The 20,195-nt window shown below is 38.8% G+C and overlaps 1 protein-coding gene across 10 annotated transcripts in view; it reads right to left on the bottom strand.

Moving 5' to 3' along the window:
- Fhod3 (formin homology 2 domain containing 3) overlaps positions 1 to 20,195 on the bottom strand; it is a 400,155-nt gene that overhangs the window by 13,067 nt on the left and 366,893 nt on the right. For all 10 annotated transcript variants that reach the window (XM_090353236.1, XM_090353234.1, XM_090353233.1 and 7 more), the window contains 7 exons: positions 17,657 to 17,839; positions 16,076 to 16,195; positions 14,977 to 15,138; positions 12,329 to 12,519; positions 7,967 to 8,159; positions 2,476 to 2,647; positions 107 to 268 (listed from right to left, as the gene is read on the bottom strand). In XM_090353236.1, coding sequence (XP_090209362.1) covers positions 107 to 268; positions 2,476 to 2,647; positions 7,967 to 8,159; positions 12,329 to 12,519; positions 14,977 to 15,138; positions 16,076 to 16,195; positions 17,657 to 17,839 — 1,183 coding nt within the window. The remainder of the gene's footprint in view (positions 1 to 106; positions 269 to 2,475; positions 2,648 to 7,966; positions 8,160 to 12,328; positions 12,520 to 14,976; positions 15,139 to 16,075; positions 16,196 to 17,656; positions 17,840 to 20,195) is intronic.

The raw sequence follows: 20,195 nt of genomic DNA on the forward strand, positions 1-20,195 counted from the left end.
GACAACCATTGAAAATTCACAGGAGCAGTCTTCTCTGACATCATATCAAGTGGAAAAGAAGGTACCTCCAGGGGTAAGTCCTTCACCCATCCCCAAATGCACTCACGAGACTTGCGGTTGGCCCGGGATCGCTTCCTTTCCCTCGGCACCACTCGCTGACTGGGCACTTGGGTGGCCGACTTGACAATTCGGTCCATGATCTCGTCAGCTGCATCATCCGTGACATTAGGTGAGTCATCAGTTCCCATAGCCCATGAACTAGTGGATCCTGAAAAGACAAGCAACCAGATGGGATAAAAGGTTCAACGTGAAAAATCCCCATGTAAAATGTACACCATTGTTCTTCTAACTAGCTGAGATCTGCCAGCTGTGGATTCTAGCAAGAGGGAAAACTTCAGGGTTAATATACCCAGGGTGCTAATGTGTCCCCACCTCTGTCTGCTCCCTTCTAAATGCTCGCACAAACCTATACTGGAGCACTTTGGTCATCCCTCCCTGCTCCACAACTGTGGTTTTGTTTTGTTTTATTCTCTCTCTGTATGAGCTATATTCGCCTGAAAGGTCCTATAAACAACTAACGGCCGATGGTCTGTGCCGTACCCTGGTATATACTTCCGGAAATGGTAGAGATCCAATCAGGGTTTAGTGAGTCAGCTTTCTATTAATGGTAAGATATCCCAAGTTAGTGAACGTCAACTTCTCATAGGTTAAACAGAAATCAAGGGATTTGGGATTATCTACTAATTTAAACAAATGTAATAGGATTGCCCTGTCCATCCAGAAAATGGAGAAATTGATCTGATAATTTTCCTTCAGAATAGTCACCTACTTCTTGCTGAGAAAAATATAAGTAACCATGCTAATATAAGCCACATCTGGTATCAAAAGTATTCACAAACAAAAAGACAAGCAAAAGGAAACAACCACCAAAGCAGGAGTTTCCAAGTAGTATCAACTAGAAATTAATTGAATATACCCAGTGCCATACCTTTGCAACATATCAACATTCTTGTGAAATCTATGATTCCGAATATATGTAAGTACGTACGTAAATATACACTTTTCTCATTTTTTCACTATATGCTTTACTTTATAATCTTCTATTCTTGAAATTCACAATTTGGAAGAAACAATCTGCTATCAAATATATCCATGATGGCCCTATTGCAAATTTTATATTATAGTCCAAGAATGGCTATATGATTGTTTCTATAAATTCAAAATCTCTGTTGAATTCATATACTTTTCATCTACTTATGTAAGTTTTCATTTTTATTTTGTAATTTTATATTTTGTAGTACTAGGAACTGAATCCAAGATCTTGAATTATATCCCCCAGACCCTTTGTATTTAGCTTATTCTTAACATATTTTTAAATTTATTACCATCTTTAAGTAGTTGTACAAAGGAGGTACCATATAACAAATCAGCTTATGAATACAACACACCTTTTGTCTTAAGATTGATTTTGCTAACTTCTTTTGAGCTATGCTAGGACTTGCTAGTCTCCTGCCTTGCATCCACTGAGATCTGATAACTAGCAAGTTCTAAGTCCATGTTGAGCATAGCACACAAATAATACAAGAGCTGGCACGCAGAGAGACACTCCACAATGATTTCTTAGGCCTCTTGGTACCTCAAAGTATAAATAATTCCCTTCTTCATATACTATAATGCTACAAATCTATTTTATTTTACCCATAAAACCATTACATTCATATTTTATGCTTTTTTTCTAGACTGATAATCTCTACTCCTCAGCATCTAAAGATACTATTTCTCCTCAGCTTCTAACGCACCTCATTTTCTTTCTTTCAACACTCGTGGAAAATAGGCTTTGTATGTGTGTTTGTGTGTGTACCAGTCCTGGAGTTGGGCAACTGTTTTGGTAAAGTAATTGTTTTAGGCTCTCTCAACTATAAATTCTATCATAATAGCTCAACTGTGCCACTGGAGCGTAATGCAGCCACGGAGGAGACAAATATAGATCAGGAATAGTGGTCTCATAGCTTTAATACCAACCACGTAGGACTCAGACATTCGTCTGAGACAAGCTAGGCCAAGTTAGGATGAGATCCTGGCTAAAACACACACTAAAAGCAAAAGGACTTGAAGGTGTGGCCCAAGTGGTAGAACACTTGCTTAGTAAGTATAAGGCTCTGATTTCAATCCTTAGTACCACACACACACACACACACACACACACAGAAGAAAAAGAAAAGGAAGAGAGGGAGATAGGAAGAAGGGAAAGAAGGAAGGAGGAAGCAAGTAGGGAGGAAAGGAAGGAAACAGATGGGCAGGGTCGTTGTGTCATTTGAGATGAAGCTATTGAAGGTAGTGATCAATCAGAGAGAGATACTGGTGCATCACAGCCATTCACTGAGCACAATATCCTGTGTTATATGATGGGTACACTGGGTGACACTCCCACCCCCGGGTAACTAAGGGAGAAGAAGAGCCCAGTCCCAGAGTTACCTCGATTTACTCGGCTGCGAGTACGAATGGGCACAGGGGAGGCATCTTCCACAACAGAGGATGAGGTTTTCAGCACAGCTTTCATGTTCTCATGTTCTGCTGCATCTTCAGCATAGCTCAGACCCTGTGGCTGTGGTGGTGGCACTGGAGAACTACCAGAGAATTTGCCAGACTGCAAAACCAAAGGAAGCTATAAGCATGTGAAGCAGAATTGATCCCCCAGAGACAACTCAATCTTAGGATACTTTCGGCTACGGAAAACTTTCCCTTTTTGTGTTTGTATATATTCTGTACACCCATGCGGTTGACAGTCAATGAGGTTATTGACTGGTGACAAAACAACTGTGCACAGATCTACTGTCAGAAAGAAAAGCCACTGCCCCTATCTCCTGGCATGGGTCTCTGTGAGGCTCAGATTCCCCACTGGGTGTCTACTTAAGATGACAGATTACAACTCTGAGGACAGACTTACTGAGCCTCAAACTTAGAGCTAAAATATGCCTTCTTGTTTTCTTCTTTGACTTTTTATTTTAATTTTTAAAATATGCCTTCTTAATCAAATATCCTGAGCTTTATCTTTCCAGCTAAGAGCTGGGAAGAAATTGCCTAGACTTCTTTTGAAGAAAAGTAAACTGAGGGCCTGTCAGACTAAATGGCCAAAGACTCAAGTGGGCTACGTGCCAGAACATGATGCAGAAATCCGAGCCCACATGGAATTCAGCAACACTCATTATTCTTAGTTTTGTCAAAAATGTAGTTGTTTAGATAAAAATGCATTGCAAACCCATGATGATTTTCTTTAATTCTAATTCTACCTGGACAAATAGGCATATGTACTATATGTACTATATGTACACAATGCCAAACATCCAGGCTAAACCCCCAAAGTCAGACAAACTCTTTTCAGCCACACCTACAGAGCTCAGGGTACAGAACTGTGTGACTTGAACTCCTTATTTTTCATGGTCAATCAGCCCCCAGTTTGGTTTCTGGTTCTAAGGTGAGGAACCCCAACCCTCCCAGTTTTACATACATGCCACGGGATCTAGTCAAAGAAATGGCCACATTTCAGAGAATGTCCACAGAGTAGTGACCAAGGCTCTGGCCTTGTTCTTGGCCATTTCATTTTAGTTTTAGGACTCTTTGTGTAGTTATTCTACTTCATTTTATTCATTTTTTATTGAGACAAGATCTTACTATGTAGTCTAGGCTAGCCTTGATCCTTTCTGTCTTACCTTCTTGAATTTTGGAATTACAGGTGAGTGCCTCTATACTCAGCACACACATATAGCTATTGTAGAATTCAGTTTTCACAATGAACTTATAAAAGGCTCAGAAGGGGCACTGGAAGGAAAGTATGAAGAGAGTCACTGGACCTGCCACTAGTGGCAGGGCTAATGATTCACCTAGAGTCACAGATGGCTTGGAAAATACAGTTAACCCTTCTAGCATACACAGTATGATGACAGCTCATTAGGTAGTTAGTGACCACACAAAAATCAACCAGTAAAAACAAATGTCCATGCATGGTTTAAAGCTCCGAATGGTGCAGACACTTCATGCTGACGATGTTAAGTTAGATGCTACAGCACACATGAAAAAAGTCAAATGTGGTATTCTTCATATGTATAAACGGTCATACCTCCACTTCATCCTCGTCATCAGTCTACCCAACAGGACAGAACAGGACAGGACAGGACAGGATGGAAAAGAAGGATTCTTAGAAGGTACAGAAGTCAGTACAGATGAGATCTCAACATCATATCACATTCTTAAAAGGAGGAACTGGCCACCAGAAACCAGGGAGCTCTCCTATTCTTATCTGGATACTTGTTCTGTGAGTTTTGAGTCCAGCCCTGACCAGAGGCAGTGAGGACTGGAAGGGCTCCAGGACAACCTTTTGGGGCAATTCATAGGACCAACAATGAGCTTATCTGGTTTCTCTCACCATTATCAGTTTTACTCCCTGTTCAGAGTCCTGATATACTTGGCTATATTCTGTTGGGTCACTAAAGCTCAGTAAGTGGACCAGCTTCCATTTACCAGGCTCTGTCATCAGTTGCTTTCCTCTCTCATCCTGAGTGTTAGCCCTTTCCATGTCAGGTTGCTGGGCTTGGACTATGTCGCATTATCCACACATAGGCCACACAGCACAAGTGAACAACTCCCAAGCAGAATGTATCAAGTTATTCTCTCCTCAGACACATGAAGTTAAGCTCTTTATAAAACCACACCTGTCTTTCACGGTGGCCACTGGGACTGATTCTCTATGCTTGCAATTATTTTACCAGATGTCACTTTGTTATTTTAAAGTTACATAACATAGCTTGCTGAATACAAATGGGAGATGAAAAAGACATATCAATCCCTTGATTTAAATTAAACATACCTTCAATTTAAGTATTTCCACCCAGATTATATCAGACCCAAGTTCTTTGAGAACTGACTATGTGTTTGGAAGTTAAAATGTCAGACAGCTTCCAGGGCACCACATTCCACACTGTTCTACCCAAATGGCATTGTGACAAGAGACAACAGAACTGCTTCATTATCCTTTTCTTTTCCTTTTGGTCTTAGGCTGATTTATTTAACCAGGATGGCTGCCAGTTTTTTAGCAACCAGCACAAGTGCAAGATGTTGTACAGCCCTTAAAGTAATCATCATTCTCTTTCCATAGGAGAAGAGGCTGGAGTTTAGGGAGTTTAGGGGGCCCCATTCAGTGCTCTGCCCCATGGAGTCTTCATACTTTCCACTCGCAGCCCATTCAGATTAGGACAGCAGAAGAAAGGAGCATAGAGGCCCAGAGCTGTTATATCTCTGTCATTATTGCTCTTGAACCAGAAAGAGGAAGATGGCTAATTAAGCCCCGCCTGGTACTCCCCGAATCAAGGAATGTTAAGTCTGGTTTGTGACTACGAGCAGAAAGAGTGGAGGAGAGACAGTTCCCTAGAGCTGATACAAGCCCAACTCTATAAAATGATGCCTCCAAAGTTTACTCTAGATGTATCATGTTAGTTTAACTGCTATCACTTCATCCTCATTTTATTCAGCACATCTGTAAGAAACATATCCCATTACAGAGTTTTCTAAAACGTCTTTTAGATCTAATATTTGAGGTTCCATTAATCTAATTATTGTGTGGCTTTGGGATCTGTTGTATATATGTTGTTTTCCAACAAAACTATGACATCCTTGCTTATAAGCTTTCTTTACATCTTCTTTGATGCCACTGTAATTCTGGACACATACAAATGCTTCTCATGGGAGAGCTGGAGTCTCTGAAGCCAGTTTGCCTTAGTGACAATATTCTACTATTCCAGCAGATGGCAGTCATTCTATACAAATGCTACTGTGACCTCTTAACACAGGGCTCCGTGTCCTTTTAATTCTCTTAAACTCTCTTTAATTCTTTTAATGAGAATTTAAATATTATTGAATAAAAATCTAGAAATATTTACATCTGTTTATGACTAGGAAAACTAAATATTCTCAAAGGCTAAACAATTTAAAAATTAGTGGGATCTGTTAAAAACAATCTTAAGAATTTGGCAAGAAATTTTGATGTGTTTTCCTACTTATAAGCATATTGGGCTTGTGTTCTTTTGCTCTGCAATGTGTCTCATTTCCACAAAAGTAAATGAGTTCTTTTTAAAACATATCTCTTATCTCTTTTGCTGTCCCTTGGTTATCTCATATTGTTATAGTATCTCACTTTGTTATCTGATATATTGGATATATTTGTATTTGGTTATTTGAAATTGGATAGGGAAGGGGGGAAAACAAGATGAGGGGTGGGGGTGGGGGGGGAGGGAATTGGGGACCAAGACATGAGAAAGGGTATCAATGTATGTGAATTAATGCACCTCCTATCTGGCAAATATAATGTAACCCTTCTATTAATTACAATAAAAATATATGAAATAAAATAAAACATTTAAAAGTAACACCTTGGAATGAAATATAGGCCAAGTGGTTCAGTTTGCTTTCTGAATTCTCCAGGAGGGTAGATATCCTACAGAAACCAGTATCAAAAGACATCAGACCTTTAGCCAATGGCAGGGCATTCAGAACTGCCAGGAGCTTTGGGAACGGCTCCTTCTAGAGAAGAGTCTGGTGCCTTCTAAGGCTCCAGAAAGTTCCAAGGAAATAAGAGGTGTAAATGGATGTAGACAGTTAAGGGGACTATTAGTCCACTGCTCTCATTAGAATTGCCATTAAAGTACATTAAAATGTCTAAGTCACTACATCTGGATTTGCATGTAAAAGACCCCTCAGGAATGTGGACTCTGTGAGACAGAAATAACCACATTTCCTCTGTTTTGTCTACAACACGAACACACCTCTGGCTGCAGAAGACAGCCTCCATGAAGTCTCCTTAATTGCTTTTCTTCCTCCCCAAAGTTATCTGCCTGACATGAGCTCAGAGGAAGCTTAAACCTCTCCAGGGGTGATAATACTCCCCATAGCTTAACCCTCGACTCATTTTATTCCTTCTATTAGTGAACCTGCGTATTGCTCCAATTTCTGCACAGGTGAAAGAAATTCATAAGCACAGATATAAACAATGATAAAAAAGACTGAAGAGGCATTCAAGTAGTTCCAAATATGATCTGTCAGCATTAGAGGAGATTTTATTTACTTTTTTGCATCTGTTTAAGAAGAAAGGGTGAAGAAAGGAGAACTCAAGATAATTTTCTTCTTTTTGTTTGAACCTAAGCTTTTAGCTTACAAGAAAAGAAAGAGCTAGCAACCTGGGTTCCATATTTCACAAAGGCACACTGCATAAAGGGACAAGCTCTGTCTATCTTCACTGTTTGTGTACCTCCCTTCATTCCACATATGGAGCATGCTGGGTACCCAACTACGCTCAGGGCTCAGCTGACTTGGAAGAGATGAACAACTTAGGAACAGGGGCATAGGTAAGTATCCAGAGACATCTCATGGTACTGTAAGAATACTTCTGGATTCACTGTACTCCAGAATACCTTTTCTTGCTAACATTCTGTGACTTCAAGAGCTAAAGGCCCATCAGATCACATTGTGGAAACAGTTACATCAGTTTCTCAATTTACATGCCCCAGATGAGTGATCTATGTAACTGACTGACTATACAACATGGTGATGACTGAAATCTTCAAGCATGCCTAAATTAAGAACCCCTCTGTCTTCCTGTGATCAGAGCCTTCCCTTGGCACTTTCCTTCTCTGATTTTACCAAATATTTAACTGTGGCACAGTCTTCATACAACACACCAAAATGGACTATGCATTTCTCCTCCAACCACACCATCTCAATTTTACACGTCATACATAGGCTTCACTTTTCACAGACTAGACATTCCTAGAAATAGAGGAAGACCATTTTTTTAAAAGAGATTTTTTTCTTCCATATCACAGAACTTCTTAAACTGTGGGAAAGCTTTATTGTGAATCTTATTTACAAAAACAGAAACAAAAAATAACATGAAGAAACTGGTTTTTGTGAAACTTACATCAGTGATCATCTTCCCTCTGGTCTTATTTCTCTCTCTGTGGTTGGCCCGTTTCTGTTTCTGCTGCAAAACTCTTTCCCTGGTAGTGCGATACTCTAGTGCAAATTCACTAATGGTCCGGCAGAACTTGTTTATGTTCACTTCTCGAATTGCATAAGGAGGATGTCCCATGAAGAGCAGAAAGGAGTGGAATCTGCAAGGAAAAAACAGTAACAGCAGTTATTTCAGGGTTAGATTTTTTTCCTGTGTGTGTGTGTGTGTGTGTGTGTGTGTGTGTGTGTGTGTGTGTGTGGTGTGTGTGTATGTCATCAATACTGGAGCTTCAACTTAGGGCCTGGGCACTGTCTTGTAGCTTTCTTGTGCAAAGCTGGCAATTTACCACTTAAGCCATCACTTCACATCTGGCTTCTTAGTAGATAATTGGAGATAAGGCTTTCCTTTTTTAAAATTTGAAATAGGGAAAGGAAAGGGGGAAACAAGATAATTGGGAGGAAAATGGGGACAAAACATAAAAAGGGGTATCAATGTATGAGAAGTAATGCACCCATCACCTGACAAATGTAACTGTAACCCCTCTATACATTACCTGATAATTTAAATAAATAAGTAAATGAATAAATAAAGGACTCTCACAGAATTCCTCCCTAGGATGCCTTTGAATTTTGATCCTAAGATCTCAGCCTCTTGAAAAATCTATGATCCACCAGCATCAGGCTCTTGACTTTGGTTTTCTTTCTTTTTTTTTTTTTTTGGTTTTCTAAAAAAATTTTTTAAAAAATTTATTGCTATTATAAAGGAGAAGTACAGAGATGTTACATAATCATGATTTCAGCTTAAAGGAAAAAAATGACATATTTAAAATCTTTCCGTAAGAAATTAATGGACCAAACTCTTGGGGGAATGTTTCAAGAGTCTTTTCTAGTAAAAATGCAAAAAAAATAATATCACAACTATGGTTTAGTCAGTGTTTGTTTAGATACAGAAAAGTGTCCAGCAATTTTGCCAAAAATTAAAGGTACATCTATAGTATACCTAGGAAATTTTCTTTTGTCTATACTCAAAAGCACTGAAAATCTGCACACATAAAACCTCCTATACAAATGTTCATAGAAGCATTATTCACAATAGCTAGAATGTGAATATTAAACCCAAATATCTACCCATATCTGAATGGATAAACCAAGCAAGTATCAATCACAAGGCCTTCTGTCACTGCTATGCTACCTCTCTGTCTCTCTCCAGTCACACTGGATGCCTGGTTATTCTTTGAATAAACCTATGCCAGGGCTCCAGGACCTTGGGCAGTAAGAAACCCTGGATCTATACAGACCAAGGAGCTGATTCCTGCAGGGTTTATGATGGTGGGAGGGGCAAGGAAGTCATTCCAGCCACTGGGGAGGACAATGAACCACATGAGGTCCCCAGTACCAGTTTTTTATTATGCCTAGAACATTATTTTTTTCATCATGGCTATTTATTTATAGTTATTTATTTACTTATTACTTATTTTTACCATAGTTATGAGTCATGTTATTTTCATTCCAAATTTCTCTACTCAAACATCATTCCCCTAGAGAAGCTTTTTCTGACCAATCCATGCAAAACAGCACCTTCCTGTTATTCCTGCATCATTTATACTCTGTCTTCTTTGCTTCTACCTCCAATTGACATTACATTTTGGATATAAAATATAGTGTATGATATGACATGAGGATAGGATAGAATATTGTTTCTACATTATATGTATGTATATTTCCTCAGATCACTATCCAAAACCCACATAAAAGAAAAATCAACAAAAGGACGGTATTAGTCCCCAGCTGGAAAACTATGTCACCTTATTCTTACGATCTGAGTCCTCTTTTATATGTAAAAATAACCTATCTCTTATTCTCCACATGTCGAGCATTGTTTTGAGATCCAGAGGGCATCTAAATTTAAATATAGAATTAACAAAAATGTTTTATTGGATAAATGCCCAGGAATGAAATCGCTGGGTCATGAAGAAGCTCTATGTTTTATTGTTTTAATTTTTAATTTTTATTGTAAAGGTGAGGCACAGAGAACTTACAGTCATATAAGACAAGTAATGAGTACATTTCATTTTGGGCAATGTCACCTACTCCGTCAGTCTTTCCCAGTCACCCCCCCTCCCCAAGTTGTATAGTTTATTTCCAACATATTGCCTAGTGAATTAGTTTACCCTTTGTTCACTGTTTCTGTGCTTCCCCTTCCCAAATCAGATAGACTTATATATAAGACAAAGGGTACAGAAATCAAATACAGAGACAAAAAGGAATAAACCAATGAAAAAAGGGGGGAAGAACAACAAACAGTACAATTTATAAAAACCTCTTGTTTCTATTTCTTGGAGTTCATTTTAATAAGCATCATTCTATGTGGTCATATAGTCATGGAGCTCTTGTGATACTCACCTAAGAATATCCTCCTATGGTCTCACTGTGTGAATGTTTAGAGAGTGCTATTTATTAATCATGCTCAAGAGTAATTATTTGTCTTTTACTATTATTACAAATGAGGAAAATCATGCAGTCTGTATTTCTTTGGGTCTGGCTTACTTTGCTTGGTGTAATTTTTTCCAAGTCTTTCCACAGTGCATTTCTGGCCCAACCTGGTGTTCCCTAATGGGACAGCCAATAGTGAACATATAGGAACAATTAGAGCAAATGTATTATGTCTTAATATCCTTCTTTTTTGGGGAGGGGGGCTGGGCACTGTCCCTGAGCTCTTCAGCTCAAGGCTATCATCCTACCCCTTGAGTTAACTGGAGATAAGAGTCTCATGGACTGGCTTTGAACCTCAATCCTCAGATCTCAGCCTCCTGAGTAGTTAGGATTATAGGCGTGAGCCACTGTGCCTGGCTTTAGTACCCTTCTGAGTTTTTAACTGTCTATGATAAAAGAAAACCAGGCACAATAGCTTTATAAGATTTTCATAAAAGTATTCTAGCCTCATAGAACTCCAAAAGGAAATTATTTTTGTAGTTTTTTTAAAGTTGAGAAATAATCTCATCATATAAAGCATGAAAGGTCACATTCCTTGCCTCCCTTTTTTAGCCATGTTAAGGATATTCTTTTAGTATGACATTGGATAAAAACAAAACAAAACCTCAAGAAATTCTTCTATCCAGAGAGAAAATAAAAGGTCTAGATAAAGTATGTGAAATTAGAAGGGTTTATGGCTAAACAACTAAATTCTACAAGTCCTGCTATCAACCTGGATTGTTTCCCTTATCCCTGTTCTAGCCAAAAATCTTAATATCAGCCTTCTTCTCTCACCAGTCTGTGTCAAAACTAAGGAAGTATGATGACCAGTAGCAAATGACACAGCTGGGAGGAGGGGGCATGTGCAGACAAGAGGATCATGTTTTGGAAAGGCTGATGTGGCTTACAGAAAATGTAAGCGGAGAAAGAGAGATAAGAGGAGGAGAAAGGAATGGGAGAAAAATGTCCTAATATTCTTTAATGAAGCAAAGGAGAAGAAAGTAGGAAACACCCTAGGGCCTAGGATAATAGAACACCTGGGTTCTAGTCCTGGCTGCCAACACTTACTAAAAGAGTGATAAACAGCCACAGAGCCATGCTAGACTCCCAGCTAGCTTCCTTGTAGATGGAAGAAGGCCTCGTCTGACATTGCTATTTCTCTAGTGTAACTCTGAGGAAGGATATCGTAGGGGAGGGCACCTGTGCCAGGGCTCAGCCCTTACTCAGGCACCTGAAGTATGGAGCAGCTGACAGAGAATCCATCACTGGAAGGTTCTCAGAGGGCAGACTGAAGACTGGACAAAGGAAGAACTTTTCTTTTTGTCAGTCATGGGGCTTGAACTCAGGACCTGGATGTTCTCCCTGAGCTTTTTCACTCAAGGCTAATGCTATACATTTTTAGGCACAACGCTGCTTCCTGCTTTCTGGTGCTTAATTAGCGATAACAGTCTCATGGACTTTCTTGCTCTGGCTGGCTTGGAACCATAATCCTCAGATCTCAGCCTCTCGAGTAACTAGGATTACAGGCATGAGCCACAGGCCCCAAGCAAGGAAAATTTTTCTAACTGCAAATGAGAAGCTCTCTGTAGGTAACACTGCTGAAGAGCTATAGAGGCAGTGTTAGGTTTCTTAGAGATCTTTTAGATATAATTCCTAACCTGATTATTTTTCATCAGATGATCTTTGACATTCCTACCAACTTCAAGATTCAATGGTATTACGTTATTATGTAAGAAAAACATAAATGTCCATGAAATAGCATCCGTATCATAGGTACACATGTATGGAGAAAATACAGTAATAATTTTGTAACTGACCTATAGATCCTTATTTTCAGAGTATCAATCAATATAGGTACCTGTTAATTATCCTCCTATGCACAATCTTTAAAATGATAATTCGCTCGGCACAGTCTTTGAGGAACTCTGACATCCGTTGTTTTAAAACTGGTTTCATTTCATGTTTTGCAATTGCCTTGAGGTGATCCCATGAAGCTTTGCATCTTTTTTCCATCTGACATAAATTATCCTGAAGTTGATCAAAGTCAACCTGAAAATGAGAGAGAGAATACTACAAGTGCACTGAAACAACTAGACACCAACCTAAACCAGGAGGACAAAGTGCCTCCAGGAAGAAACAAACATCAAAACCAAATTTGCATCTTGAAATGCAAACACATTCATGGCCTAAAAATTATTCACATGTGTATTTGTCATTATCTTGACATCAACTTATCCAGTGATAAAACTGCTGTCCAAATGAACCCAATATGCAGAATCACCTCTTCTCGCCTTATTTGGAAATAAATATTATGCAAGTCTTTGGGAACTGTAAATTAAAACATGAAATGAAGAAACAGTACAAGATGAACTGAATAGATGTCTCATAAAAGTTTTCAGAACATTCTTATTCTTCTGGAATATTTTAGAAGGGTAATATTGTAGAAGGCTAAATAATTCACCCTGGTCATATTTGATTATGCCAGGGAGCTAGATTCTCTTCCTGATCTCCTTTACAATTTGACTATAAAATTATTTTCTCTACTCACCATTCACACATCCAACTAACACTCATGGAGGAACTGGTATATAACCATATCAGACATTGAGTATGCAAATACAAACATGAAATGCAACCAAATTCAAGCTTTTAAGCTGGGGATCATTAAGCTTGGGAGTTTATACAGCACTCACCAAGCCTGTATTGGTAAGTGGTAAGTGTATTAAGCTTGTACTGTATAAGTAGTTTAGAATAACAAAAGGGGACTGTGATAAGGCTAAGGTAACACTTTTTAAAATTTCTAGGCATGAAGTGACATGAATCAAAGCACTATTTAGTTCTGAAATATATACTTGATCACATTTAGTGGGAAGAGCATTTCCTTGTGCTGTGGAACCAAAAAGCCTCTGGGAATGAAATCTATGTGGAAGGTTTTATGGCCTCCTGCTTCAAGTCACAAGGATCAGGTCAGCAGTCATCTTTGGCAGTTGCTAAAGTTATTGTGAGGGGGCATCCTGCAGAGTTGGCTTGTGTAACCTTAACTGTGAGGCAAGGAAAGCTATGTTACTATTATTTGTCAACTCATCATCCAGTTAGCTTTCAGGAAAGGACTGATATTGAAGAGGGATGGGGGCTAAGGCAGTCACAATGATGAGCTATAATAACAGGACTACTAGCTCAAGGCCATGTGGTTACAGATTGCTTTAGCTGGGAACGGCCCTGGGTATAATTGAAGGATCATGCATAAGAAGGAAACCATCTTCATCTTCATGTTACCAAAAAAAAAAAAAAAAGCCAGACTGGAAGAGCTTCCAGCTGTGAGCAGGAAAGTTGAGTAAAAGGGAAAGGCTTGGAGTTTGAAGCCCCAAAACCATACACACACACACACACACACACACACACACACACACAACTACAGAAAACCTCTTATGAGGAGATGTTCAAAAGGAAGCTGGAGTGGTAACTGGAGAGACCTCTATTGGGTCACTCAGCGGGACACTGATGATGAATATTTGTAATGACCATAGAACAATGCATGGCAGAGTATAAGATGGCATAGGGGTGTTTAATGGAGGTCTCTGTTCTGTGATATTTTTTGTCAGCTCTCAGAGCTGAGAGACGGCTAGCTGTATGTTTTTCTACTTTAGTTAAATAGACTCAGATCAGGAGAGTGAGAGCACCTGCAAGTTGACCCTGGATGCCCTGAGCCTACTCCTTGCCCACTCGTCCTTCTCCCATCCCTTTGTCTCATACTAGACTCCACTGCATTCCGGAACTTTGAGCTTCCGCTCCACAGACACACGTGTTTCCACAAGATCCCTCCATGCAAGTCTAGCTACTGTGCCCTCCTGAAGGGTTTCCTCCTACCCAGTGAACTTCCTGTGTCTTCCACCACCTTCGTTTCTCCCAGTTCTGTCTCAAGGATTCTCTGGCACACATCTTGTGGCTGTCTCTTTTATAATAAACCATATGTTCATGAAGATAGAAACTCTGTACTCACTTTAGCTGAGACCAATGCTATATATACTGTTTACAGCCCTATAAAAACATTCCATGCGCATAAGATCACTGGGATATCCTAACTGTGGACAGCATGGCCAGGCTGCTCTCTTCCCCGGCTCTAAGCTTTACTGTAGGTCCTGTGGACATTTCAGGAGGAGCCAGGTAGGGTCTTTCTGACCTATTTTCCCACCTAAAACAGACTACATAGTTGTACTATTTGGGAGACTCAAGTAACCCTCTCGAGAAAGAGGATGCAGGAGTAAAAACTTAGATTGCAGGCTTGTCTGATATGTCTCAGTAGGAAAGAATCTGACCCAGAACCAGTGATAGGAAAAAGATCTTAAAATGGCATGCAACAAATCATAGTCACAATCTCCAGAGCAGGGAACACAGACAGCACCGAATGTCTTTCTTAATAGAGCATGTGTGCTGCTGAGATGATTCTCAGAAAGATCCAACAGTAAAGGCCAAGCACGGCCAGCTGCTCTGGGCTTCTGGACGTACCTTGGCTGACCTGGTGATGGCTCCAATCTCTGTGTATAGATCAGAGCTCTCTGGGAAGTTTTCAACCACCATGGTGCACACATGGTGGAGAAGCGACTGCTTATGCACTGTGTCTTTGACTTCTGGGACCTTCTCGAGGTAGCTTAACTCAAATGCTTTGGCCTGTTCGATGACATAAAGTAAAAGATGAAAAACATAGAGTTCATATAAGCTCTTAGAATAAGACAGATGGTCAGAATCAATGCCCAGTTGCAGCAGCCCAATATTGAGCTTCTCTGGTGCTGAGCTCTTATATCACATGGTCCATCCTCTCTAAATGACAATGGATGAACCAGGTACACTAGAAATGAAGGTAAGACTCCAACTAACTCTTTCCCACCACATCCCTGAACTACATCTGAGACCACATCCTCAACCAGGGTGCCCTGAGACTGGATCTTTCCTATCTGAATATCAACACTCAATTCCTCTTTGGGCCTTTCCACACACAGGTCTACTGCTTTCTGGACAGAGCCAGACCAACAACAATGACAATAAATTGCTTTAAAAAATTCGGATGTGTATAGGCACAAGTATTTCAGTGATAAATAATCCTGAGATTATTTCCTGAGGGGAAAATAGATGAAAATTCCAATATTGATTTCAGGAGAAGCCATATATTATGAAGAAGAATATGCTTATTTTGCTAAGTGTCCTCATAGCAAGGTTAAGATTTTTTTTAATGGCCCCTAATATTTCAAAGTCAAAATGTCTTCTGATTTTCAGCAAAGTATCTCACTTTGTTATCTGATATATCGGATATATTTGTATTAGGTTATCTGAAATTGGATAGGGAAGGGGGGAAAACAAGTTGAGGGATGGGGGTGGAGGGTAGGAAAACGGGGACCAAGACATGTGAATTAATCAATGTATGTGAATTAATGCACCTTCTATCTGGCAAATATCATGTAACCATTCTATTAATTACAATAAAAATATATGAAAAAAAGACATAAGGGTTGATTGATCTACTTTGGGAAACCAGAAAGACATCCTCTAGCAGCAAATGACATGATTTTATAACAAGGAAAATGGAGGATAAAGGATGGGGAAGACTTACATTAGTTCCATTTAGAAAGTTCCCAATGGCTAGGAGAGTAGACAGGATATAACCCAGTGTTTTATTGTGTTCCAACTGGTCGATTCCTTCTTTCAGGTCCAAAAGTGGTTCTGCTACTTCCTTTCAGTGAAAAAAAAAGGTAGTAGAGGTACATTTGGGCTCTCAAAAAAATTTTAAAGAAAATATATAAAAATCATATTTCTCCATAGCACAGGTTAATCTCACATGCTGAACATTTTCTCCTTGGTACAAAACACTGAAAGTAATTTTGTATACTATTTATAGTACACAAAATGTGTTTTGTTTTTGTGCCAGTTCTGGGCCTTGATCTTAAGGCCTGGGAGTCTTCCCTGAATTTTTTTCCCCTCGGCTCTAGAGCTCTACCACTTGAGCCATAGGCAACAGTTCTACTTCCAATTTGAGGGGTTTGGCGAGGGCGGGGGGGGGGGGGAAGAGGGGGATTTGTAGTTAATGAGAATAAAAGTCCCATGGAGACTTTTCTGCTCCAGCTGGCTTCAAACCATGATCCTCATATCTCAGCCTCCTAAGTAGCTAGGATTACAAGTGTGAGCCTCTGGCACCTGGCTTTTTATTTTTGTGTATTTTGGCTGCAATAATGTCACCTGATTTTTTTTCACTTGTAATCAAGAAAGTTTGGATTTGAATATGTGGATTTTAGATTTGAGAACAGAGTGTTCATCTTCTGTGGACTAACAGCGTTTCCACCAGGGCTTCTGAGCTTGTCTCCTCTCAGCAATCCCATTAAACTAATCTCTCTTGTACTTTACTGTCCATTTCTCCACTACTTCCCAAACAGCCTAAAAATTTCCTCCCACTGCTGGTCCAAAAAAGATGGCTTCCTAATTAAGAAGGGTTTCCTAAGACCTTCTTCTTTCTTCTAGTCTCTTCTTAGTTGCTTGCAATCTGCTGTATCTTCTTGCTATTGAGCATTTTCTTCTAAAAGGTACCCAAGCTCCTGCTACCTGCTACCTGGCAATAGCAGCTTAGATGATTATCATCAGAAAGACAACAGTTAACTTCCTATATTGTGATTTTTCTGGATTCTCCAAATTTCCTACAATAGAGATCGTTTATTTATTTATTTTTTACCAGTCTTGGGCTTGAGTTCAGGGCTTGAGCACTGTCCTTGGGCTTTCTCAAGGCGAGAGCTCTACCACTTGAGCCACAGCACCACTTCTGGCTTTTTCTATGTATGTGGTACTGAGGAATCAAACACTGGTTCCATGCCTGCTAGGCAAGCATTGTACCACTAGGCCAAACTTCCAGCCCCATCAAGTTTATTTTCTTTAAGTTTTAAAAATAATTTCTTTGGAATTCACTAGGCATCTGAATTTGATGCCAGGCAGGCACTTTAGAATAACCCATTACTGGAAGGCTGATAACTCACCACAGGCAGCTCCCTTATTCAGTGTTAGTGATGAAACCCAGTATCATCAACTCATCCTCTGAACCTGTGCTTAAAACAGTGCTCCATTCGCTTAGTATTCATTTAATAGGCATTAGTTAAAAAAAAAAAACACCTAGATTTCTGAACACTTGCATCTAGTGCAAAGTCCTTACCTTTTCTGTGGTTTCATAATCCATTTTGAATGCCCAGAGGTGGAGCCGAGCCGAGAGCTCACTGATGGACGAGAGCATGAGCAGGAACTGCTCTGCACTGCCCAAGGGAACTTCAGGGTTAGCCAGCTGAGCTTCCTGGATTTTCTGTTTCTCCTCTTCAGAGGGAATCATGGTTAAAATTTTCTGGAAAGATGGGATGATGTAACAGTCCTTTCTTAGTGATGAATGCTACATTTCAATGTCTCCTATTATAATTTTCCAGCTAATAGGAATATTCTATTTTTAACCATATACAGAGATTACATTTTCACAACTAAGTATGTGCTAAGCAACTTTCCCTGAACTGTTTGGGTCATGTACATGAAAAACATTTTAGGCAAGAAGGGAGTGGTGGGGGGTGGGTGGAAGGTGAAAGAAAGATGGAAAATAAGACAGAGGGTCAGAAAACCGCTCCCTATTTCCTAGGAAATATTTTCAAATATGTCAAGAATACACATTTTATTATTGTTATTTTTTTGTCAGTTCTGGGGCTTGAACTCAGTATCTGGGCATTGTCCTTGGGCTTTCTCAAAGGTAGCGCTCAACCACTTGAGCCACATCACCACTTCTGGCTGTTTCTGTGTTATGTGGTACTGAGGAACCAAACCCTGGGCTTCATGCATGCCAGGCAAGCACTCTACCACTAGGCCACGCTCACCAGCCCAAGAATATATGCTCTATAACACAACTCCTGGATTAATTTAAAGGAAAACAAAATTATTCTTTCATAAATAATCACTTTTTTGTGACATTACAATTTAAATTGTTAAGCTATGCTATGAAACTTAGAAATGACAATATTTTAATACCAAACTCAAGTCTGATTAAGTGTAATTGTATTTAAAAAGAGCAATACTAACCTGAAAAAGAAAAGTGTGTTATTTTGCCTATTTTCTAGTAAAAACTAATTGTTATAGGCATAGCAAAAAGACACCAGAATTATGATTCTTATAGGTTTAAAGTCCTTAAGAATGGCATTTTTAAAAAAATAAACATTCCTTTATTCTCTTGTCTACTCTTATCATTCCAATTTAACATTAGACAGAATGCTTAGTCAAACACACAGAGATAAGTCAAAGAATTAGAAAGACAAAATTATTCCTATTTGTGGATAACATGATATCTACATAGAAAACTATGAAGAATTACAAAATAGTCTAAAAAAAGTGAGTTCAATAATATTGTATAGGGCACACAGAAATCTAGTTATAAAAACTTAAATTTGTTTTCATTTCCTTATTCCTTAAATTGCTGTAGGAATGATAAGAATTCCACAAAAAAACATGGAAACACCATTTTTAAACCACAGAAAGCATTTTCTTATAATGACCAAAATTATTTAAAGTTATTTTTAATAAATGTATATAGCTGATAAACTTAACAAGGGAAATATAAGATCTATATATTGAAATTAGAAAATTCTGATGAAGGAAGTCAAAGGCCTAAATAAATGGAGAGACATACCATGTTCATGGATTGAGACTCACAGTCAAGATGTTAATTTCCTTCCAGATTTATCCATAGATTTAATGTCAAAAGACTATCAAGATTTTTTTGTAGATACAGAAAAGTTTATTCTAAAAGTCATACGATAAGGAAGTAGATGTAGAACAGATATAATGAATTTGAAAAATAATAGCTTTAGAAGAATCACAGGATTTCACTAGGGAAAAAAAGCTATAAAAATCTAGTAATTAGGATAGACGTGTTCTTCAGTTTGATGTCTTAACATGTAAGGCTGTCTCTAGTTTATCAGAAGCCAGTAATATACAAATGCATTGAAGATTTCTATTTGGAGCTGCAAGTCACAGTGAGTACAAAAATGTAACACCTCAGATATGTTCCCTTCCAACTTGCTCTTCCTCCTGGTTCCAAATTGAGACTATATGGGTAGAATTTGAGTATCAGGTAAGAGATCTTTCTTTTTGCTTGCCTCCTTCCTGACTGACTCATGCTCCTCTGTCCACAAGTCAGGCATTATTTCTTTGAAAATATCCCTGAGTTGAACCCAACTCGTTATAAAAATTTAACTTAAATTTGTGTTTTCATTTCCTTAATCCTTATATTGCTCTAGGCATGACAAGAATTCCAAAACAAAACTTCCTAACACCATTTTTAACCCACAGAAAGCATTTTCTTGCAATGACTTTTTTTGTTGCTTTGTTCTTTTCAGAAAGCAATCAATTTTACTTTTTTCCCTCTAATTTAAACCATTTGTTCATGGAGATTTATAAGGTTGCCATCTGCTACTTTATTATTTTTTATACATCACTGACAATAGGAATAGCCTCAAGACAGTGGAAGAGCAGGTCTAAACCACCTCTTGTGAGCTGGTGGTTCTTTTTCCCATAGACAAATGATAATGGGATAAATATAGGGTAGAAATATAAACTTATTTTTCTATCATATAAGGTTTATTGATGATTTTATGGCCACCATTTTTCTTTGCAGAAAAAGAAATGTCAAATAAAACTAAATGTTACAACTTCTGTTTTTAGTT

Source organism: Megascapheus bottae, chromosome 19, assembly GCF_031878675.1.
Source record: "Megascapheus bottae isolate mThoBot1 chromosome 19, mThoBot2.hap1, whole genome shotgun sequence".
NCBI lineage: Eukaryota > Metazoa > Chordata > Mammalia > Rodentia > Geomyidae > Megascapheus > Megascapheus bottae.